The 24,338-nt window shown below is 46.2% G+C and overlaps 1 protein-coding gene across 8 annotated transcripts in view; it reads right to left on the minus strand.

Moving 5' to 3' along the window:
- Positions 1-14,636, minus strand: part of LOC119450690 (mediator of RNA polymerase II transcription subunit 25-like) — an 86,890-nt gene extending 72,254 nt beyond the window's left edge. For all 8 annotated transcript variants that reach the window (XM_037714205.2, XM_037714215.2, XM_037714213.2 and 5 more), the window contains exons 1-7: positions 14,261-14,636; positions 13,696-13,741; positions 8,897-9,021; positions 7,918-8,016; positions 4,225-4,345; positions 2,844-2,909; positions 1,380-1,467 (exon numbers count right to left, since the gene is read on the minus strand). In XM_037714205.2, coding sequence (XP_037570133.1) covers positions 1,380-1,467; positions 2,844-2,909; positions 4,225-4,345; positions 7,918-8,016; positions 8,897-9,021; positions 13,696-13,741; positions 14,261-14,379 — 664 coding nt within the window. In that variant the 5' untranslated portion in view covers positions 14,380-14,636. The remainder of the gene's footprint in view (positions 1-1,379; positions 1,468-2,843; positions 2,910-4,224; positions 4,346-7,917; positions 8,017-8,896; positions 9,022-13,695; positions 13,742-14,260) is intronic.
- Positions 14,637-24,338: the final 9,702 nt, after the last annotated feature.

Here is a 24,338-nt window from a genome sequence, read left to right on the forward strand (position 1 = left end):
TGAGATACATCTCTAAAAAAATCCTTGCTTGAACAGAGAGAAGAAACCGGGGCACCAAGAGTCTGATATCTTTTTTTTTGGCAGTAAGCACACGAAGCCAGCAGACAATGAAGCTTTCATTAACCCTTTCAGGGTCAATGATGTACAGGTACGTCATCGATTTTACATTTAAAATGCACGCCTCTTTCGATCATTTCTTTCGCTTGGCATGTGCTGCCACTCGACGGGAACACGTGGAATTTTTTACTTGCGCCAATGCCTCTCCGGTTTTTTATTATTATTATTTGCTTGTTTAAGGCAACGGCGCGTCGGCTATCGCTCGTGCATCCGGGCACGCACACGTGGCAGCGGCAAGTTTCAGTTTTCTTCTGTGGCGGCTCCCGCTTGTTGCACGCGCTAAACTGATGGCTATATGGTTTTAAATCTCTCCAAGGGTGACCGCTTGTTACTCGATCGTTAATCGCTCACTGCGGCGCGATTACACCTCTTCCCAGGCAGGTGCGTATGCATACAAACAATGTTGCCGTTTTTGCGTTTCCTTTTTTGAAGACCACACAAGCTCTATCGCACTTTGTTGGGGATAAGACGAAGGCTTCTCACTTGTTTCGGTTTCCGGACATGCACACAATCATTTTTTAGTGCGTTTGTTTTTATTCATGAATAAACATTGTGTATTTTAGAACACAAACGATTTTTTTGTCACTTTACGGTCACCCTAAAAAATTTACGACCATTTTTTTTCGAAATAGGTGCTTTCGAAGAATTTAAATCAGAAATAAAAAAAATCGAGCCTGGGGGGTTGCATTCGCCAAAAAAATTCAACCCTCAAAGGGTTAAGAAAAGCACAGAGGAAATGAAACATAACACTAACAATGTGCCAGCCAATGCTGTTGAATGCTTGACAGTGTCCTCATTCACATATGCTCTTAATGGAATGCAGCATTTGACTACAGAGACTACCGTTCCTTTTGTTTTGTATCATCATGTAATAAAAATGGGCCACTTTGTTCTGCATTTGTACCATCCACACACAGTGCACAGGGCTTTTTAAGCTGTATATTCTGAAAACACTAAACTTTTGCAATGTATTACACAACCATTATGTGCAGTACAATTTTTTTTTATAGACGCAGATGGACATTCACTATGGTAGGAACAAAGAAGGAAAAAAAATCTTCTCTATTACTACTCAGAACATTTTGTCGACAAACGAACAACGTCTACAACGTATGAAGACACATACGATTTTCAATCGCAACCAATCCCTTGTTTTTTCTTTGTTCTCTCTTTCGCTGCAAATAATGCGCAACGTGTAAACACCACCTACAGCTACAGAATCACTATGATATGAAAATGTGCAACACTAGTGCTATGCACACCTTGGAGCTGATACCCTCGCAGCAGCACCATATGCCTTCGGTCCTTGGCATAGTTCTTGCAGAGCGCAGTCTGCAGGTCGCCACCAGCCTGCAGGGCAAGAAATAATCAATGGCCTTAAAAGACAACACCGGTTCCCCTTTTCATAAAAGCTTCAGATGTACATGTCTCTGTGAAAACACAACTTGTCCACAAGGGGTCCTGACCATGCATAACACTGAAAGGTGACATCGGAAGCGTCTTGCACACTGCATAACAGAGTTTTTGAAACTGATCCGCAGACATTGCAATTGATTACACTAAAAGTTTGAATGCGCTTGATTATTTGCACATTCAACAAGGTATAAAGCTGGGCCAGTCAGTGTAGCGTAGTTGACATTTTGGAAGACCAGCGCTTACACAAAGCAAGGGAAAACAGGGACATACATATTGTGCAAGGTCAGCCCTCCTTTTGCCTCTGCTTTGTCTAAGCACTGGTCTTCGAAAATGCGGACTATTCGCACATCTTAGCAGCAATGCCACTTGCACTACAGATGTAACAATGTCTGCTGTTATGAAATTGTTTCTACTCAGAATGACTAGTCACCTTGAAATCATGCCACCTTCATTGTTGCTGCATCCAACAAGGCCCACAATGAAGCAAGGGAAGTACCAGACAGTGTTAATGCGAAAAAAACATTTATTTGGCTAGCGCACAATGGTTCATCTCAACTTAAAATGCCCACGAAACATAATTCACATGCAAACATGAACTGTACTTTCGTCTGTTGCTAGAATTGACATGACATTGGCTGAAATATACAGATTGATTTGGTTGTACGTAAGTGTGCATGCATACAGAGGCACTTTTCTGGCCACTAGTGAAATAAGGACACTTTTCAATTTTTCCATTAAATCTTGTTTTTTTAGGACTCTTCAAGTTTTTACCAAAGTGTTCCAATGTGTTCGCAACCTAACTTGAAGCACTCCGTCCTGCGAATATCATTACGGCGCATTACCACCTGCTGTGACTTATTACCCCAATGATTGCACCACATGCAACCTATTATTTTAACGCGATAGCGTTAAGGGCCCCATGTCGCAGAAAATGTGGCGTCGGTCTCAGGCATCCACGGCCCGAACCACCACGACCACACAGGCCCTCCGCATGGCGCAGAGGCGCTGGTAAAATTATTGAATTTCTGAAAGTAAAATGCGTCAGAAAAATCGTAAAGTACGACTTAACCACAACCTACAGCGTCCTCCAAATTTTTGCTATAGTTACTGCTCATTCCTGTCTGCCATTGCAAGTGCATACCATTTCAGACTACAGGTATGGGCAGCAGCTGGTTCTTCCCTCCTGAAGCACTCGCTCTGTCCATGACACTCTAGCAATTCGTCCACTCAATTGCATTAGAGCGGGGCACGTCCCTAATCAGAGGAGACCAGAATCGGCACCGACTTATCAATTCACATATGGCACCAACCTTTTCGTAGAGTTTGTACAGGGCTGGGATCTTCCTTGGCGAAAGGATGCTAAAGTTGACTTGCCTCTGCAAAAATGACAAAAGAAAGCATGAGCATATCGAAGCCACAGCAACAAGTTCCCCTCACACTTGCATGTAGCACAATGCACATTGCCAAGCTTACACTCAAAATGATTTAACTGAATGAAATCAGATACGGAAGCAGTGTGCAGAAAAAACAAGAACTATAACCTTCTTTCAGTGCCCCTTTTCTTAGGGATGAGCGAAAACAGTCAATTTCTGTTAATTCAACCCTGACAGGATTGACGAAATTCATCAACATATCCGGCAGGTAAAATTAAACGAGAGGCAGAAAAATGACGTCGAAACACTGTCAATTCATTTGCAGCATTTGCTCGATTACAACATGCCCCCAAATAGAATGCAAAACCACTTTTTGTGGTTTCAAAGTAGAGAACTACCGAGCCTGAATCGATTAACAACTGAAAGCGTAGAGACACTGAATATGGCAAATCAGTTCAGTAGAAGCTCGCAACCTGAGAAATCCATCTAGGTTTTCTTTGTAGTTTTGTGCTACAGATTAGGGGGATGCCAATTTTTCCATTTCGTGAAACTTTCTCTACCTTGCAGGCTTCTGCAGGACTGCTCTGCCAGACATGTCAATTGGCTCCAGCGACATCCTCTGTTTGACCATTGATTTTCGCACAAATAAGTTACCTGCATTTTTCTCTGGAAGGACACACTTATTGTACACTCAAGGCCAAGGTATTACAGAAAGGATGAATCACCGAAGATGCAGTACATCACAGAAAATTAAACAAAAAATTTACCGTAGGTTCAACGTGGTTAAACCAAGTTTGTCGAGCGATAGCATGCTTTTGCTTGCTTTGGGAAAGAACACAGACGCTGTTCGGTGTCGTCAGCAACTACCGCATCTACAAATGCATTACAAGACAACACACAGACGCTGCTCGGCGCGGCAGCCGCAGCGAGCGAATTGACCTTCATGCTGCGTCTTGCTTCAACACAAACTAAGTGTCGAAAGCACAGTGCATACGAAGCTACCAGCAAGTAGCGTACTTTGTCCACATCGCCGATTGCTTTCAAGACATGGGTGCCCCTGCGGCAGCCCCTGGTAGTGGCAGGCTAAGTCCCAGTTTGACCTTGGCTGAAGCTTGAAGGTCAGATTTACGGAACCAGGCGTTTTATGGGTTTGTAGCTGGAGTAGTAGAGCTATCGCTCTAAATAAGAACACTTCTTTGGCACATGTTCTAGAGAGAAGCTCATTCATGCTGGCAAATCCAGTTCACATGCACTGACCAGCCCAAGACTGAGCCATGTTGGTTACACCTGAGGGCATTGAATAAGCACAAGCGCTGACCTCAGCCATGATGGAGGCCAGCTGCTCGACTGAGTGGCCGGCATACACTGGGCTCTCCAGCGCGGGCAGCCGGTAGGGCGGTGAGTTGCAGACCAGGATACAGTGCTTCTGCACAGCCGTCCTGCAATGAGCCAGAACCCATGTTCAAGCTAGAGCCCCACAAGGTAAGCATTTTTCAATGTTCTAGTCTCCACTCTTGTTAACCGCCCTGGTTTTCGCCATCTTGTTTCTTTCTCTTTAGCCTCTGACATCCTCCGAGATTATCATTTATTTTAGTTTTTTATTCTTTCTTTTGTGATTATATGTGCAAAGCCATCACGCATCATGTTTGAGCCACGACAACTAAACATATGTTATGTTTTAAACTACGAGGGGTGCATTATAGGTCCTCTGTGTCGCTGACTCTATGATCAATGACTAAGCCGATTTTTGCTTTCTGATGTCAGGTTGTATTTATTGGGTGGTCCCATTACAGTCACTGACTTCTGTACCGCCTCCTGTATGTCCTTATGTTGCGTTAATAAACTTAATCCGATTCTAAAACTTGATTCTAACTGTAGACCGTCTAAAAGCCCAAGTTCAGTTTAACACTCATTTTTATTTTCAGTCTGATCTGAGCAGTGGTTGAAAATGGAGACACTGCAATTGCCTTGTCGGATGCTGACATCAGTTTAACGAGATCATGCTTGTTAACAGTGCATTGTCAAAACAGTCCTGACAAAACTTCAGCTTTCTCAAGTAAGAGTGAAGCTTGCAATTCATGGACTACAGTCCAAGATGCAAAGGCAGTCCCAACTTGCAGACAAGTTTTTTTGGCTATGAACGCTAAGCAATGAAACTGAAGTGTGCCACGGCAGCTGGAGTTAGTCCCATAATTTCATTTGCGACTCCTAACGTGAGAAATAAAAAATGTAATTGCTTTATTTACTATGGCATGCAACTTAAAAAGGAATGCAATACAGTCAACTTCTGATTTCTTGGACTCCCCTAGGGACATAATTCTTTCCTAGGGACCATGAAAACATCAATCCAAAAAAAAAAAAAAAATGAAGGCCTACCTTTAGCTGCCCTAAAGGGCTCAAATCACCACGACCACGTTCGAAATAGCTTTAAAGGCCTGTCAGCACACTTATTATGCGTCTCGGTGCTTGCACCGTGTCAGGAGATGGCGGGTGCGTGCATATATAATTAAGGAACACATTTTGTCATGTGACAATGGCTCTATGAACTCTTGATATGTTTCACTGCGTAACACGCTGTATTGCAGCAAAGCTGACTTGCGGGAACAGGCATTATGCAACGCTTTAGGCCCATGCCGTGCTTTCCGCACTGATGATAAAGGCGGAATCGATGCCTTTGCTAACAGTGACGAATCCTTTAAATGAAAAACACAGAATAATAGGAAGTTTGACAGCGAACGTCAAAGCAGCTAAGCCTAACAACATCACAAAACCACTACGACTGACAGCGGATGAGAAAGCAAAAATTCTGGTTAAAGGCTGCGAGATAATCAAAACGGCAGTAGTAGTAGCTTCAATTAATACAGATTCGGTCAAAAAAAAAAAAATTGGATGGCGAAGGGTTTCAACATCCGAAAGTTCAGACATCCTTATACATTGGCTCTAGGGGGCATGTGGCAGTGCCGCGAAAGCATCAGAATTATCAGGCACGTCCAAAAATCAGTCATTGATTGTATTCCAAAGGCAATACAGACATCTTTATCTACTTTTTGGTCAATTTTATTGAGTTCCAGCCCATCTGGATTGTCACACATTTTAAGCAGCTCTCAAAAGCAAAATGGCATTCCCGATTTCTGGTGACAGCTTGTGTACTGGCCACCGTCAAGCTGGCATAATTGATGACTTACGGCAAACTGTGGCAACAAGTGGCTGTTGAAACATACGACACAAATGGTGCACAGTATTTAAATGGAAGTTTAACTGTGCCTGCTTTCTTGGAATATAATAGGCTACGCAATTTCAGAGAAGCTGAAAGTGATGCCTAACTCATTCTGGCTACTTGGCTCAGTAATACAAGTGCAAAAGCTCCACGCCCATGGCTTTGACCATATATAGCCCCTACAGATAGTCTGATTTTCAGTACATTTTTTATGCGAAAGCGTCAAATGTCTCACTGAGTGAAAAAAAACGTCTGTAGTCTGTAGCAGCGAAATGGCACCTGAAGTCCCATTGTTGGCTGCGATGCCACGTTACGAGCGTGCCTCGATGGAGCAGAGCAGGCGAAAGGGCATCACCGTGACGCCATGTCACCCTCGCTCTTGGAAGCCTGTGTTATCCACGTATTCCTTGTCCGTGCAAACTCTCGCCTGTGTTCTAATTGCGCCTTGGTAAGGCCAAGCCAAAACGCGCTCACTTGCCGGTGAGGAGTTCATAACTCGAAGGATTGTTGAGTGGCGTCCAATTGGGCATTAATGCTTTCGCATTCACAACTCATAAGAAGTACTTAGGTGTCTCCGATTTTTCTGTGCATTTACAGAGAGAAACGGAAAAAGCTTACATGCAGCCTAATTACCTAACTGAATTTCTGAGGTGCAAACTGTAGCGCTAATTACACACACTCAGTGACACAAATTGCGCATGAAACTATGCATTGGGCAAACACAACACTAAAGAATTTTTTTATAAAATTATTTTCTTCGGACCACTCGATTTCCAGTCATTTTCATAGTCTCTGCTGTGTCCCAAAAAAATCCGTCACCGATTGTGCAGTATTTTTTCCGCCACAAATTAAAATGCACGAATGCATCACTGCGGCCCCAACATACAAGTTTCAGTTCTCAGTAAAACAAATTTTGAATCCAATGAGGGCATATAAGCTTCGACAAGTTGACAATTCGGGGCATAAAATGAGCACAGCAAGGAAGACAAAAGCAGCCATGCCGCATATTTTAGACGGCACAAATGTTCTATGAGACTCCGTGTGATTCCTGTTGTCAAGATATTACTGTAGATAATGTGGAGAAGGCCTGTCACTGTCGTGAGAAGGACCACCGGGCCTCCCCACTCTATCTCTGCTGTTTTACCATGTAAGTCAGTTCTTAGTATCCCAAGAACAATACTCCGAAAGATTAATTTACCTGTGCAGCTTAACTGTGCCACTGGTCGGTCTATGAAATCACGTGAAATCAAAAACATCATCAATAGTGATCGAATGAGAATGAAGCGTCAGAGCTGCGCGATGGCTTTGAAACAACAAGCCATGCTTGACCACTGACGAAAAGCTGAAGTTATGCCAAACAACCTTTCCCAGAAATTCAATGCGGAATTACACTCGGCAATATGTAAAACTGCGCCAAGATCCCTCTGTCGGCAAGATGTTGCCGTCACTCCATGATTTAACATCATAATAGTACAATCGAATGTCTAAAGAGAGAGTCGAGAGGGAAACAGCGCCAAACCGTATGTACCGACTAGCCCAAGCCTCTACGGTCTTCCAAAGAGAGAGACATTTTTACCAGCACAGTGAACAGTCCAGATGACAGGACAAGAAGGAAAGATGGAACCACGGAACACATGCACTGCGTTACCTCTCTATTTTGTGTCTCGTCATCTTTATTGTTCACCGTGCTATTCACAAACTGTACTCTCATGTAAACATATTTAGCGTTATGACAGGCCTAATGTCTACTAAGATATGACTCATTTCTGCGTAACAGCGAAAGACAGCACTCACCCCGGTTCACGCAGTGCCTGGAAGTCATCAAACACTTGTAGCGCAGTCCCGAGGCCTTCGGCAATGTGGCTGCACGACTCTCCCGCTCCGCCGACGAAGCTGCAAGAGAGGGCGATGCATTTTCCACTGGTCGCCAAGATACATAATGACCGTGTTCCCGACCCACCACCATGACTATGGCAATCTGATTCATGAACGCCTAAATTCATTAAATAATGTACAGTTCTCTCATCTCAGTGCCAATCGTGCCATTGTAAACGCTTGTTTGAAAGCACTGCCATTTTGACCAGGCCATGTGAGAAATCTTGGAGGTGTATCACATCACCAAGAATACCGTTCAATGCATAAGACAACCATCCTTCTTGCTACATGACAGTGAATTCAACTTCATTAATCATTGTTAGATACGTACATTTGATTTGCTGGTTTTTAGCTTTTCCTGTGTGTGATGCACATGTGATGCACAGATGCATCACATGTGTGATGCATCTGTGTGTATATATTTTTTCCTTCCATGCAGTAAAAATTGGTTGCAGGTTGAGTGCTTGCTATGTGTCGCACTTTCTTTGTTGCTAGTCTTTCTTCACACCCCAAGTTTCCTTTGAGAATGCAATACCAACAAGCCCACCTATCCATCCTATACAAGCACTTCTTTATCTGAAGGAAATGGGCTAGTACTTACAAAAAAGTCCTCATGCTAGAGCTTGAAAGGAAAAACTGCCAACCCCCGACTCTAGCATGAAGCTATGTAAGAAACCCATACAAGTTTCTCAGAAAGATAGCTTTGCACTTCGGTCCTCGTCTAAAGATTAAACCCGGGACCAACACCTTCCCAGGGCGGTTGCTCTGCCATCTGAGCTAATGAGGAGGTTAGCAGGCAGTTCATTGAATTCGGCCCCTGAGGACCAGAAAGGCATTGCAAGTTGCAGAGTGACAGAGGTGAAAACTTCTTGAGTGGGTGCGTGCTGAAGACACGTACGAGACACGGTCAAACCAGGAGAGCAGCTTGGCCACGTTTGTTGTTGGGGCATGGCAGATGGCGGCTGGCTCGGGAGCACAGTCAGCTGCCATGAACACCACCAAGGCATAGGTGGTGCTGTTGGTCTGCACAACACAACAGGCCACATGAGGGGAGTGTGTTACAGGCTAGGCATGCCACCTTTGCCAAGAAAAACAAAAACAAAACAAAAACGAAAACAAGAAAATACAACAGCAAGATTGGGGGGGGGGGGGGGGGGGGAGAATAGAGAGGGGCAGTGCTCTTGTTTAAAAGCACTGGGTGCAAAAATACAGATGTATTAAAACAGAGTAGCAATACAGTGAGTACAAACATTGCATGATTTAAATTTATTGAAAGGCTTTATATAAATTTCAGTACACTTTCAAAATCTTCAGGCTGTTGTTGAAAATGATTTATTCATAAGGGATATTTGTAGCCCATAACCAACACAGCACTGCGTAGAAGTCTAGATAGTAACAAATAAATGATGCATTAAAGGGACTGAAAACCAATTTTCATGGTACCCATTTTTTTTTTGTGCAATGCAAAGCTTAATGGTGAGAGCGTATATCATGAAGTGGTAATGCAGAAAATGCCGTGGAACTTTTTTTTTTTTTTGCAATCTGCAGTAAGGGTGTAGTCGTTCACTGGAAGCATACTGAAAACAGTGATAGGCGAGCGTGATAGCGATTATAGCTGGCATTGGTGGGAGGCAGACGACAAGTGCAGCCGTAGCTGCTGTTAGAAAATATTATTTTCTTCAACAAGCTTATGTTCCTGCAATTAATGTTTTCTGAAGTGCGTGGTTTCCAGTCCAACTGCTTTGGTCATTAACCAGTCAAGAGCGGATACACGGATACAGCGGATACACGCAGAATTGCCGCGCGACTGGCCACTCGAGACACTTTGCGTGTATTCGCGGTCTTCTTTCACGCTCAGAAAAACACTTTTATGTAGCCCATATTGAGCAACAGAAAGCTGTATCGGGAGTTTTTCATGTTGCTCTACAACTTTCTCATTGACACTTTGATAATTAGAACAGTACTTCTCGAGTTAGATAATTAATTACAATTACCTAATTAAATCTCCATAACGAAAAAATTACTGGCGGCTACTCCAGTGTACTGGAAACAATACGCACTAGGTCTGCTCCACGTAACGCCGTTCCTGTTTTTTTAAATCGTGCTGCGTGATAGCTGGGACACCCTGTATATATATATATATTTGTTTTCCTTTTCAGTCTCACTCCTTTTCAGTTCTGTGTACAATGAGTCAGCAGTGTCCTAGGTCTGACAGCTGAAACCCCTGTTTAGCAGCTGCGCCACAGCTGTTCTTGTCCCCACGAATAAGCCTTTGACCAAACCCAACTAGACATGAAGCTTCGCTGTCACGGTTCACAAACTACTGCTGTTCCTCCAAGAGGGACAAAAACAAGCTTGTGATGTGATCTGATACGATTCCATAATGCACAACTTCATTATTCTAACACTGGGTGACCTGATATACTAAAGGACTTTATTCTGCAGGCAATTTTCTCCTGCAGTATTGAACAACACACTCAATTTTTGGAGTCCTGCGATGGGTTTGTTGGCAAGATATTGCAGCAATGATAGAATGAATTTTGTTGATTGATTGATACAGGTTATCATCTCAATGCATGTACACGTGCTATGAGAACTGAGAGAATATTAACTAGTGCGAAAAAGACATAGGACGACAGCAAGAACGACAGCCTTCTAGCATTACGTCTGTGTGCTTCCCGCTGTCATCCGACGTGTTTTTCGCGCTAGTTAATAATGTCTCGAGTCTGAAATAAGCACCAACTTGCCCAACTGTCCTCTAATTGGTTTATGTGAAAAACTGTAGTACAGAGCACCGCACTAACCTTGACCACCTCGGATATCGAAGAGGTGCATGACTGACTTGCTTAGAGCAGTTTTTGATACAGAACCGTATAATATGTGATTCTCTTTTTTTTTTGTTTCTTCCTCCTTAACCATTGCAGTTTTTTCTGGTTTTATAAAGTTAGGTAGGACATGACAGAAGACAGTGCCACAAATGTCTGCTTACAAGATTTCATGCGACTGTGGAGAGCAAATGAAGCATTAAAGGGACATTAAAAACAATCATCAAGACGGATTAGTTTTGAAAGGTGTCTAGAGCATCCCATTTACTATGAGCAAAGTTTCAGTAATTGCAAAAATGATGCAAATGCAGGGTAGTTTTGGTGTCACCACTGTGAAAACATGCGCCAGATCCCATTAAGTATAATGTGCTGTTTAATATAGTCAAGTGTAGTAAACCATTGATAATCAGTTAATAAACGAATGTTTATTGAAATAGGATGGCGCTTTGGCTTAATTACTGGGAAAGACGTAGACTTGAAATAAAGAGGTTAATTACATCGCACTGCCACAGCAAAAAAAAAAGGGTTGTCAATGCTATTGCATTTTTTCCCAAAAGAACACAGACTAATTACCCAAAACTACCTCATCGCACAGCTTGGTCACTTGGGCAGGGCTATTAACAAGTGTGTGGTAACTTATGAGTGGATCTCATACTCAGATAAGCAGTACACGACATGCTAGACTGTGAGCACGGCTTATGAGTCCTAATTAATTAACTGCATTCATCACAGGCAAGTTGTGAATGCCGTAGACGTAGAGAATTATGGGGGGGGTGCTGCTGTCATGATTTCTTCTACACCGACGCTACTTTTCATACTTATACGGCCATTGTGTGAACACTATGCAGGTATAGTGTCGTCACAGAAATCTGTCCACACGTTTTGCAGTGCAGTTGTTTTTTATAAAAGATCTGTGACACACTTTCTACAGAATAACCACTTCACAGATTACAACTACAACTTGTGGCAGAGAGGTTACATCAAATCCCACATTATATGTGCACCTCTGTGCTTCCGGTATGCGGCATATGTTCCGGCTGGTGAGCGCAAGCGGTGCACCGTAGAACACTGATCCCAGAAACATGTCACGCTGCTCACTCTATGGTAAATAGGTACATATCTGTGACGCCTTCTAGGTAATAATTATATCACATGTTGCGACATAAAGGTATGAGACTTAATGTTACATTGAATTATATGACACATATGCATATCTTTCTTTCCTATGTGATTCACTATATTTTTGTAGCAAATGCGAGCTGAGAGAGAAGTCTCTCTAACCGTCATAACAACGCCTGCCATGCATGAAACGGAGTAAAGTCGGGTCCTTGGTTTTCGGGTTTTATGTTTTTTAAAACGTGCGGTGTTAAAATCAGGTATTAGAATTTTTTTAAGAGGAAACCAGCGGGGTTTTTGTTGGCTGGTAACCGAAAGTTTCGGAATTTCCCGGCGACTTTCACAAACGATAAACCCAGGCAATGGTCTCCTTTGGACACAAACATTTGATTTAAACGAACGAAACTGCTTACCAGGAACACATACTGACAAAGAGAGCTGCTCGTAAGTCATGTGATTAACTAACTTATGCCAATGTTCCATAACAGGCATTATTAGTTCTTTTTAAACTTAATTTAAGCTTAATTCGTTTGGTCCCTTGCTTAATTTGTTCTGCTCACTTTTTTAACACAGCAAAAGCCCTACCAATGCCCACGGGCATGCTTCCCAAGAGGTGCAACGCTTGTAATTAGAACCCCTTGCAACATTATCATTTACATTTTGATCATATCTGTGTTCATCCTAGACCTGTCAGAGCTTTGAACATGCCTTAGTTGGGGAAACATCCTTCCAACATCGCAACTACCGTTCGCAATGCAGAGCAACGTCAGTGCTGAATTTTCTATGTTGGGTTAGTGGGTGGTCATGTCTTACCAGTAGGTCAGTACTTGAGAGCTGATCTCGATGCTTTATTTTAGCAGATATTCTTGAAACTCATCTTTTAGAAAATGCACTCTGGGGAGAAATCTGGTTTAACCAGATTCTGATAAAACTTATTCGGGGTGTAAAAATCAACAATTAATCAAGAATTATCAGGTTTCAGCTGAAAACGACGGACCTTAAGTATAAGTCATCTCTTAGCATAAAATGAACAGTGTGAAGTTTGTAGGTGGGTAATTTAACAGTCTCGAATGATTCAATGTTTTGCCTTTAGTGTTTCGTTAAGGTCCCCATCACCTCTCCCTTCATTTACAGCGAATAAAAGACCACAATAATTAGGAAGCAGAAGGGGAGGAAAGGGAAGAAATTATGGCTGCAATGTACTTGGAAACCAGCAGGGAAGTTTCTGTCAATGAGGACCCTAGTAGATATTGACAGGTGAAAGCCAGTACCCACCTTGTGCGATTCTCTTCATTTGTACCCATGCTACCTGAGCTACTCACTGCACGGTCAAGAACTGCCAATTACCAAAAGTAGCCAGCCTAGATTAAATGTATCTATTAACGAACCTGGCAGATGTGCAATAAGGGCGGGTTGGATCGGGCTTGTTTGCTACTTTGAGAGGTCTCGGCATTGCACTCATATCTTTGTTATGCTTTTGTGCTGCAACATATCCGTGTGTGGTTCTTCCAGCTGAAAGACATACCGTTATGTCAGCAGCGTAACATCCAGCCTTTCTCAACAAGCCCTATCCCGGTACTGCTTCACCGAGTTCTGCAACGCGCAGCTGCCGTTATTTCTGACTTGAATACATGCTACAGTACTTCCGAAGACAGACTTGATTCTGGCGACAGCTAAATGGCAAAGGCGAAATTGAAATGCACTAAACAGTCAAAATTACTGCAGAAAACAGCAAAAGCATGGACTCTTCACTTACATCATAGCCGCAGTCCCTGTCGTCAATTTGACCGCCATTGAAATACCTGGTGGAGAAAAAAAAAACAAAACAAAGAAAACAACAAGACACTCTAAAAATGGGTGACGTACTCACTAAACCGAAAATGTGCCGCGCGGGAAGCTGATAAGCGCACAGACAACAGACACACGCATTTACCGTTCGACAAAGAATCGACCGAAGCCGTGCCAACATAGAAGATGCAGATGCGTCATTTATGACGCCCGAATGGTACGAGAGTCTTTGCTACACAGCACGATCGACGGCTTTCAGCCCAGCAACAATATGCGGTCATTTCATTCAGCCAAAGCAGCGAGCTGCACGAAAACCGCAAATAAAGCATGCCCTCTTTTCAGCCTGCAGGTCCCAGGTGGTCGTCATAAACACCGGTGCGCTACTGGCAAACAGCGTCATTTTTTTATTTATTTATTTTTTTTTGGCGAGCAACACGACGATGAATCATCTAATAACGGTATACGCGAAGATTCTCGTTTTCCTTTTCCTAGGAATGCACATTAGCAGTACCAGCCAGAACGGCACAACTCACTCCAAAGTCGGGACAATGTAGTGGCTCTTGAGGCTCTCGACGTATGGACTGAGGTTGGCAGTGCCTTCGACGACGATCACGACATCGGCCACCCAGTTGCCTTGGTCGGCGACCACCATGGTAGCTCTTCACGGGACGCTGCTCGCAGTAGCGCGCGCTTGCATGCCTGGAGGGCCCGACTGGTGATTCACGACGTGAGGCACACAACACATAGAGCGCGATTTCGGTGCGGCTGGACCGGTCGACGGCTGCAGTCGCGAACAACAGCGGTAGGTTCACTCACCGGGCTGCCACATACGCCACATATGCGCTCAACGAAGTACACAAACAACACCGCAACACGCGCACCGATGAAGCCGGGTACGCAAGTGATGCGCCGCGGTAGCCGCGGCACAGCAAACATTCTACAGAGATTCAGCTCGGTGGGCGCAGTAATACATACTACCAATCGGATAATTACGACACGAGAATGAGTTCAATTAGACAGCACATCTAGAGCACTCCAGGAAGAAATGCAAGCAGTAAAACGTGCTATTTTGGGCGTTCTATACAATGGTACATATTAATAGTTTTGTTAAGATTACAATACATTAAATAATACGGAATGCAATTCGGCTGTTCAGAAATAGCCCACGTGATTAAGCCAGATGGGGGGCCTCTCTTGATGTTCGGTACGGTATACTTAATTAGCTTTCGCAATTCTCTCTTGGCACATTGACTGCAATTTTGTGTAGAACACAAATCGTTTGTTATGTTGGTTTGAAGATTTCGCAGAGTCAGCAAAAATTTCGAGCGCCAAATTCAAACAACACCGATCAGCGACTTCGCGATTTCGCTCGTCTCGATCAAGTTTCGAAGAGGTTGGATTAGGCTTCTGAGCGACATGACTTGACGTGCGCGTAGGAGCACAAAATGGTCTGGTGTTCCGTGACGTAACTATGGGAGTTGTTCAACTGTTAGAACTAGGGAGGATATGCCAAGCAAGGGAGGATATGCCACCGAAACTGGATGTGGTAGTCGCGCGACATCGGAAAGCACTCAGTGACGACTGAACGCCTAAAGAAAGAAATCCCCTAAAGAAAAAGAAAGAAAGAAAGAAAGAAGAAAAACGAGTTGGGAGGTACGCGTCAAAGGCATGTCGATATCGTCCGTGCCACATGGCACGGATAATCTTAGAATTCGCAATCACGCGTACACCACGACACCGCACCAGAGTTAAAACAAACGAAGGCAAATTATATTCACCGGAAACACAGACTGTGCTTGCTCTCAGACAGTCAGGAGACCGTACTTATGGATCACCTACGATTCAATAATTCCTCGCTCATTCCTATAGTTCTGTCTTTACGTAAACTTGCCAAGGTTGAAGACTGGGCGTGTTGGTATAGCATATCTCTAGAGATTGGAATGCGCAACATTCTGTCGTTTGTGTTCCTCATCTGTGTCTCTCGTCTAAAATGTTGCGCATTCCAACCTCTAGAGATATGCTTTACGTAAAACTTTACGTAAAGCTTTACGTATCATTAAAAAGAGGCCGGCGTTTGTAATCGCCACAAAAACAGGGCGACATATCGTTCTGTGCCCGTTGGGGACTAGAGCGGCCGAGAAAAATATTTCTAGTACACTTTACTGGGACTAATGAGTGGTGCTCCGGCATTCTGCCAGTAATACACCTGTCAATTCGGGTGACGCGACATCCGTGACACCAGGCGCGGATCCAAGGGGGGATGCAAGGTCGATATCTACCTTGGGGGATGTCTGGATGTCCTGACCCCCCCTCAGATTTCTGCATCACCCCTCGCTGACAGGGTGATGGCCCTGTCGCAAAAAATGTGGCTACCAGCCATTCCCCCGTCAAAGGTATTTTTCGCAATTACCAGTGATAGCAGCCATGTTGAAGTAAATCTAGCTCGCTCACAAGCTTAGCTGTTTTCCGTTGGGGTGTGGTGTCGCGAATTTGCCATAGTTATTTTTTCTCGTGAACACCTCGGACCTCCTGGCGCCGGCCGTGCCTTACTCGTCCTGTTGGCGGCATCTTGCGACGTCCCTTTTGTCAAGCACGCCCTCGTCCGCACGAGATCGCCCTCGAGGTGTAATCGGTTGCCTCTTACCGTTACCTGGAAAAGACCGGGGTGTGGCGTAGCGCGTTCAACAAAGCGGAGAGGCGTCGACAGAAGCTATGTGAATACAGACAACGTTAACACAGACAGCAAAAACGGGACCGTGCAAAAGCGGAGAACTTGTGCGTCGCAGGACCACGAGTCCGAGGAAGAGTCCGTCTGCAGTCGCTCACGCCGGAGAAACTTCAGGTGATGATGATGATGATTTAACGGCATCCCCTCTGAAACGGGGCGGTGACAAATAGTCACCTAGCCTGCTTGATTTATTCAGGTATGCTCTACATGTTTTGCAGCGAAGCTGTATATGCCTAGACAAAACATCCGTCCGTGCCCAGGAGGCCCTCCGCAGGAACCAGTGCGCATGCGCGAGAAAAAAAAATATGAGTTAGAAAGGAGTTAGGAGCAAGAGGAGAGGGAATGTCTGGGTCTTTCACCTCGGAGTACCACGTGTTGGTGACGTACAGAGCGGTCCACTGTTAAAAGGAATGATGATGATTTATTGGCATCCCCTTTGAAACGGGGTGGCGACAAATAGTCACCTAGCCTGCTTGATTTAATCAGGTATACTACACATGTTCTTTATCTCGCATTTTTGTATACCTTTTTCAAAAATTTAGCCTGCACCGCTGCCTATGATTTTAAGAGATCAGGTCGTATCGATCTTTTCCCTGCTTTTTTTCCACCAGTACTCTAATCGTCTCTTGCTGATCTCTACGGCTGATCTGTTTATGTTTCCTTCCACTTTAAACCCAAGCGCTTCTGGGAGTTGCACGTTACCTACGGTTCTCGCTGGGTGGATCCCGTCGCATTCCATTAGGATGTGCTGAGTGGTCTCTGGATCATTACTGCAGCATACACATGTCTCATCTAGTTCCGAATATTTGTTCCGATATGTTTTCGTCCTTAGGCAACCGGCTCGAGCCTCAAATAGCAAGGCACTGCCCTTTGTGTTATCGTACAGATTTTCCCTTCTAATTTCTTTCTTCTCATTCTTGTAAATCTCCATTGTCCTTTTCGTTTCCATTCTTTGCATCCAATTCACGGTCTCTATTTCTCTCACTTTCTTTCTGATGACCCCTGGTTGTCTATTTACAGTTTCGATTATCCTGTACTTGGTTGCCAACTTCCTTGACCTCTTCCTCCATTCTGTGTCCACGCTTTTCATGTAGAGATACTTGTGCACTTTAGCCGCCCATTTATTTTCATCCATGTTCCTGAGCCTTTCTTCAAAACTAATTTTGCTTTGTGCTTCTCTGACTTCAAAAGAGGCCCAACCCATGTCTCCATGCACTGCCTCATTTGTCGTATTACCGTGTGCTCCCAAAGCCAACCGGCCTACTGATCTTTGGTTAACTTCTAAACCCGCCAATATATCCGATTTTAAGCATATAATGGCATTTGCGAATGTTAGCGCTGGCACCATTACTCCTTTCCAGATTCCACGCACCACCTCATACCTATTGTGGCCCCACAGTGCTCTGTGTTTCATTAATGCTGCATTCCGCTTCCCCTTTATTTTCAGATTATCTTGGTGGTTGCTTGAGTAATTCTTTCCTTCGTTTATGTGTACGCCGAGGTACTTATATTGCTTCACTATGGGTATTACTTGCTGTTGAATTGACACCACGAAGTCACTCGTGTGTTCATTAAAGATCATAATCCCCGATTTCTCTGTGCTAAACTTAAGGCCTAGATTTGTCGCTGCGTTCCCGTTTACGTTCCCGGAGCGCTCGGCGCCACCGCCGGCCGGCGGCTGCATCTAGCTGCAACGAGTGTCGCGCAGGCGCAGTGAGCGCTGTGGGCGGTGCTTTTTCGTCGTCTGCTACCGTCGGCTGCCGCGCTTCGGATTGTCGCGAAGCAAGCAGCTCGCGTAATTCGTATTTAATAGCAGCCATTTTCATTCCAGCTGGAAGGAAAGTGACTGGATAGATTTGTAATCAGACAAATGCCCTAATTGTCAGCAGCATTGACACTGCCGTCTTTTGTTCGCCTTCTCGTTTCATAAAGATTTTCCCGCTTCAAAATTTTTTTAGTGTGCGCGTCGATTCCAATGATTCAACGATAGCTCGAGTGATAGCTCTTCAGGGGCGTAGCCAGAGGGGGGGGGGGGAGTTGGGGGGGTTCAACCCCCCCCCCCCCCCCGAAATTTTTTGTTCCCTTTGTTCTCGTCGCTTCGCACTGACATAATTCATGAAACCGGTGCTACTATCACAATTTCATTCCTGGGCGCTTCCGTTTGGGTTGGTAATTTACAGCGACTCATGTCTGCATATGGAAAAAACTGCCACGGTGTTTGTCAAGGCTTTGACACTCTGTGAAGTTTTGGGCGAGAATGTGGCGGCCGCATTCTGAAGCAACAAATGCGCAGCAAATGAAGCAACAAATGCGGCAGCCGCATTTTAGATGATGGCGAAAACGCTCGAGGCCCGTTTACTTAGATTTAGGTGCACGTTAAAGACCCCAGGTGGTCGAAATCTCCGGTATACATTTCCGCCGCTTTCCTTCAGGTGCGGCCGCGCTCGCGCAGGATCTTAGGCTACGTTCACACTTGGTCTCGAAGCTGTCGGAAGCGGCAAAATCTTGCAAAAATCCGCCCGCCTATAGGCGGCAAAACAGGCAGAAAAACAGGCTGCGAGCCAAATCGGTCTCGGGCCGATTTTTTCGCCTTGGCGAAGCGGAAACGTGGCGGAAAGTCGTTCTGCTTCACTGGAAGCTACACTAGCATGTAAACAACCGGTCGTAAAATTGAACATGGCACCAAAAGTGTAGGCTGTAATGCTGATAGACGCGATCAAGAACCAGCCCTTGCTCTACGACAAGAGTGGCACTAAAACGTACTGTCAGCAATACTCGCGATAGTATTCAACGTCGCGCGACCGGAGGTACGGCAACGAAGCCTTGGCGTGACCCAACTTCTCGCGCTTTTGCAAAGCCAGGCGAACCCACCACCGCCGTTTACGAGGTGTCCGCGTCTTCCGTTTATTCATTGTCCATTTCTAGAGAACAAGTAGGTAGACGTATAAAAGCCATTTCTTCTTCCACTTCCACGGCAGACAATAGTTAGGCAGATTCCTCGTTGGCGCTCCATAATTCTCCTCGCACGTGTACGGTATGTTGCACAAGTCGCGGGGTGCTTTTCTCGTCGCGACGATAGATTGGGAGTGTAGGTCTCACGTAGGACGCGCAGGCTTTGGTGAGCCCCAACACAAGGGCCAGCCCGGGTTTTAGCTGTGGTGTTCCCGTTGCCCCTTTGGTGTCCTGGAGGCGCCGACAATACGAAATGATGAAATGTTATTACAACTTGTAAATAAAAGCTATTAAAGAAATATTATCACGCCTAGGCACCAACCTGTGGCTCAGCGCTACCGCGCCCGTGTGAGGAGAATTACGGAACGCCAACGAGGAATTTACCGAAGGTCGCAGATGACACGCGAAGTTGCGTAAAATGATCACATTTGATGACGGTACGAGGGTCAAAGAATGAACATACCGCTCGAAATAATGCGATAATGAGCGCCACCACGCCGACAAACGTACGCAGACGAGATGGATCTGGACGAAAACGGCAGCGGCGGCCGCGGCGGTAGCAAAACAAATGTGAACAACTTGGACAGGCGCGGAAAAAATTTTCCGGCCGCGTTGGCCTTTCCGGCCTCTTTGGCCTTTCCGCCCGTTTGCCGCTTCCCAAGTGTGAACGTAGGCTTAGTCTGCGCGAGAAAGTTTCTTGTTTGCGATTGCGCCCCTACGGAAGGCTGGTAATTACTGTTGTGTTGTTGAATCCCAAACCAGCAATTACGGAAGGCTGGTAGTTGCTGTTTTGTTGTGGAATCCCAAGCCAGCAATGTACACACGAAGGGGTTGATGACAGCAGTGAAATTCCACCGACTCGCAACAGAATGCACGAAACAGACAGCCGACAAGCATGGATTACTGCTGTGCGCAGTACAGCGTAAGTAAACTCTTGTTGCAGGCGCTGACAGTTCTCGTCGGATTCACGCGTCCTGAGAAATTGATTATGTGCACTATGCACTGAACAAGACCAGAGTTCATTCCTGCATCACTAGTACACCAACCAGTCGAGATTCTGTGAGGTACGAGGCCGCTTCCTGTTTGCACCGGCGTAAGTGAAGCAGAAATGAGTTGCACGCACTACTTAAAATGCGTACACATGCCATATCTATGCTGTGCAGTGAAATATTCTGTACAATTCTGAATCTGTTGACGTAAAGGGAAATGACGGCTGCACACTCGCACACAGCGGAATACACAGCGGCCCATGCACTTGCCGCAGGAAATGCAACCCTCTCGTATGAGGGAGCAGGGCGACGAAAGCTTCGAAAGAAAAAAAAAAAAAGCCTTACGCGTTTTTGCGCGTATTTAAGTTTTCTAGCGCAAAGACGCAGCGAACAAGCCATTCACACAGCCTGGTCACACGTGCATTTTCACGCGTATAGCCATCCTTGACTTGTGAAACGCACGTCGCCCCGACGAGGACGACGCCATCTACGCTTAACGGAAATTAACGATTAATGATGTCTTCTCCGATCGCACGGGTCGTCTCAATGATGCGTTTCCGAAGACTGGTCCATTCAGTGGCGCGATGAGAGACCGTTGCTCCAAACGCCCACTGTACCTGTCGTACTTACTGTGTTTACTGAGCTTACTTTACTTTTTACTTAATTGATCCTATTAATGCACCAGACATATCATGACTACATACATATATATACCGACGGCTCGACCTCACCTACCAGCTCAACTGCCGCATTCGTCGTTCCAGCCAAGCAAGTTGCAGTTAAGTTCAAATTGTCACATATGACTACATCTACGTCGGCAGAACTTGCAGCCCTCTATGCAGCTGTGACCTACGTCACCGAAGAGCCGGCACAGAAATGGGTCATATTTTGTGACTCTAAGGCAGCCCTTCACAGTATCAAGTCAGCCTTACATCACAGAACTTAGGAGCAGATGATATCCGACATCAGGGAAGTGCATCACCATGCTCTGGAAACAGGGCACAGCATAGTCTTCCAGTGGATTCCTGCTCACTGTGGCATCATCGGCAACGACATTGCTGACAGGGCTGCCCGATCTGCCCACGAAGACACCCAGACGCGTACAATACCTTTGGCGAGGACGGACACTGCCAGGGAACTTCGTCTGCTTGCACGCAAAACGTCACAAGCTTTATGGAGTTCAAGTGCCTTCAATTGCCGATTATATAAGTTGGACCCCTTGCTACGGCTACAACTGCCATGTAGCCTTTCCCGCGGCGAAGCAACCTTGCTCTGCCGCTTGTGGCTGGGAGTGGCGTTCACGATGTGAATGGCCGAGAGCCCGATGTGCGACTCCTGTATGTGCGAGGAAACCATCGAGCACCTATTGTGTACCTGTCCTCGCTACGACGTACAACGCCTCTCTCTCAGGACAACTTTAAACCGGCTGGACTCAAGGCCGTTCTTCCGAGTCAAAAATACTCGGACCGTGGCTACACCCGTCACTGGCACAAAAAGCGTTGCGTGCGTTAATTCTGTATTTGAAGTGCACCGGTTTAAGAGACCGCCTATAGTGTCCCTGTACATCGTCCCACGTGTACTCAGTGCTCATTCTCTCCCTATTTTTCTCTTTCTATCTCCCCTTTCCCTTACCCCTAATGCAGGGTAGCAAACCGGATGCTCTTCTGGTTGACCTCCCTGCCTCTCCTGTCCTTGCTCTCTCTCTTCTTCACAAGCACACGCACACGTGAGGGGGGGGGGCGGTCCCATGTTTGTGCTATACATGTATAGAGTCTGCTGAAACTACTGATATTTATTATCGATCACGTGACGGAGAGAAAGCAGAAGCTTGCCCTCCCCCCCCCCCCCCCCCGGTCGGGCCGGTGAACCCCCCCCCCCCCCCCGAAAAAAAAAGTTGCAGTGGCTTAGCTCGGCTATGCCAGGATATACGTAGCGTTAGCAAAGGTTCAGCTGATTATTCTTAGCTTATTCTTAAGATTATTCTTAAGATAAGATTATTCTTATGAGTCAAGCTTCTCCGTTCTTCTGCGCTGTTGAGCAGCATTTGCGCTCTCCTTCTCCATGGCTATACCACACTGGCAAACGCCAGTTAGAAGCGCAGCGGCTCCAGCGCAGTGTCAGACGGCGACTGCACAGCGAGCGCGCGCCGGCGCCAGTGCGTCTACCACGGCTACGACGTCACTCCTCTGGAATGCGCAGACCGCCGGCGGTGAGTTCGCGCGCGGCAGTGGCGGAGTGCGCGAGAGGTGCCGGATCCGGTGGCTCCGGTGCGCAAGCCGTGTGACATCACTGATCCTTGCGCATGCGCAGCACGGCTCTTGATGTGCCGCGCGAAACGGGCTTGGCTAGGCCAGTGTAGCTAACGCTACAAAAAAATTCTGGCTACGCCCCTGTAGCTCTTTATAAAGTAATATGTTCTTTAAAGGCGTCTGTGGACTCGTTGTTCAGCCTACGCACTGCAGCGACTCGAATATGCATTAGTACAAATGAGATGGGCACTACACACGGAGAAATACTTTAATATAGCTCTACCACAGAGACGTCCGTAAAACAAAATTATCATGTTGGTCTTGTAAGTTGAAACGACTGAAATATCTGAGAGTTAATATTTCGCTTCGGTCTAATTTTATTTCAGCTTCGCAACGGCTGGCTGTCAGTGTGTGACCATGCAGTCACCGGCCAACATTAAAAACGTTGTCGCAGTTTCACCTGAAAGGCGAAGCATCAATTGCGATAGGACATTTGTAGAGAGCTATACGGAGTAACGATAGTAGCTTTATCAGCTGTATAACCTTGGACATGCAGCAGCACCGCCAACACGCAGGTCTGTTGTCGACGCCGTCGGCGTTTTGCCCGCGTTCGCACAAAAGGCGTGCGGCGTTGGTGACTGTTGCCGGATAAGTGGTTGTTGAGGGAAAGGGAAAGGTTGGCGCTATCTTCTGCAGCCCTTGAGGGAGCACGGCTCAGCGCCAATCCTCTGATATAAATAGGCACTTGGTGCCGCAGCTAAACGTCGCCCCCCCCCCCCCCCCCCCCCCCCCCCCACGGCCTTTCGGGCGTCGGAAGAAGGCGCGTTTGCTGGTGATTGTAAAGGAGGAAAGAGACGCCTACTTCTGCAGCCCTTAAGGGAGCACGGCGCAGAACACGCGTTTGTTCTCCGCCCTGGGGTGAAAGCGCGCTTCCCTCGCGCCCTTTCACTCGCACAAACAGCGTTCGGCGGCGCGCGGCGACGATTTCATCTCCATTGACGTCATACGGAACCTCACGGCGACGGCAACGGCGACGCCGACGGCAGAAATCTGCTTTGGAGTGTCCATATAATTGCTATCGCAATAAAAGGCGTGATCGGTGTGCTTCGCTGCTATACGAAGCGCGGCAGCGCACGGTTTCAGACGACGAAAGAGCACCGCCCATAGCGCTCACTGCGCCTGCGCGAAACTCGTTGCAGCCGTCGAGCAGAGGTCACGCTTCGGTGTTCCCTTGAACAGCCGACCACTCTGTACATACACCCTCGCAGCGTTGGCGTGGAGTGCACACGCGTCAAGTGTGAGAGAGCAAGAAGAAAGGGAACGTCTGGTTCTTTTGCAGCGTGGGTGTTACGCTTCAATAAAATCACTACTACTACGTCGCGCAGCCTGCGGGGAGTGCGCACGCGCCAAGTGTGAGGGAGCCAGGGGAGAAGGAACGTCTGGCGCGCAATTGGCTGCGCGGTTGGTGACGTTGTTCCTCTCTCACAGCTGTGCGCGTGTGGGTCATTCTCTCTCTCCGACATCGCAATGGTACAGCTACGTGTCGTGCGTTCTCCCGAGGAGCAGCTCGCATACGAGAGAGAGAGTGAGAGAGAGAGAGAGAAACAACGTTAAGTGAAAAAAATTTCACTGAGGGATGGTGGTCAGGCGGTGCCTGGTCGCCACCTCCTCGGCTCGTTGAATGGCCCGGAGG

Source organism: Dermacentor silvarum, chromosome 4 (assembly GCF_013339745.2).
Source record: "Dermacentor silvarum isolate Dsil-2018 chromosome 4, BIME_Dsil_1.4, whole genome shotgun sequence".
NCBI classification, from domain to species: domain Eukaryota; kingdom Metazoa; phylum Arthropoda; class Arachnida; order Ixodida; family Ixodidae; genus Dermacentor; species Dermacentor silvarum.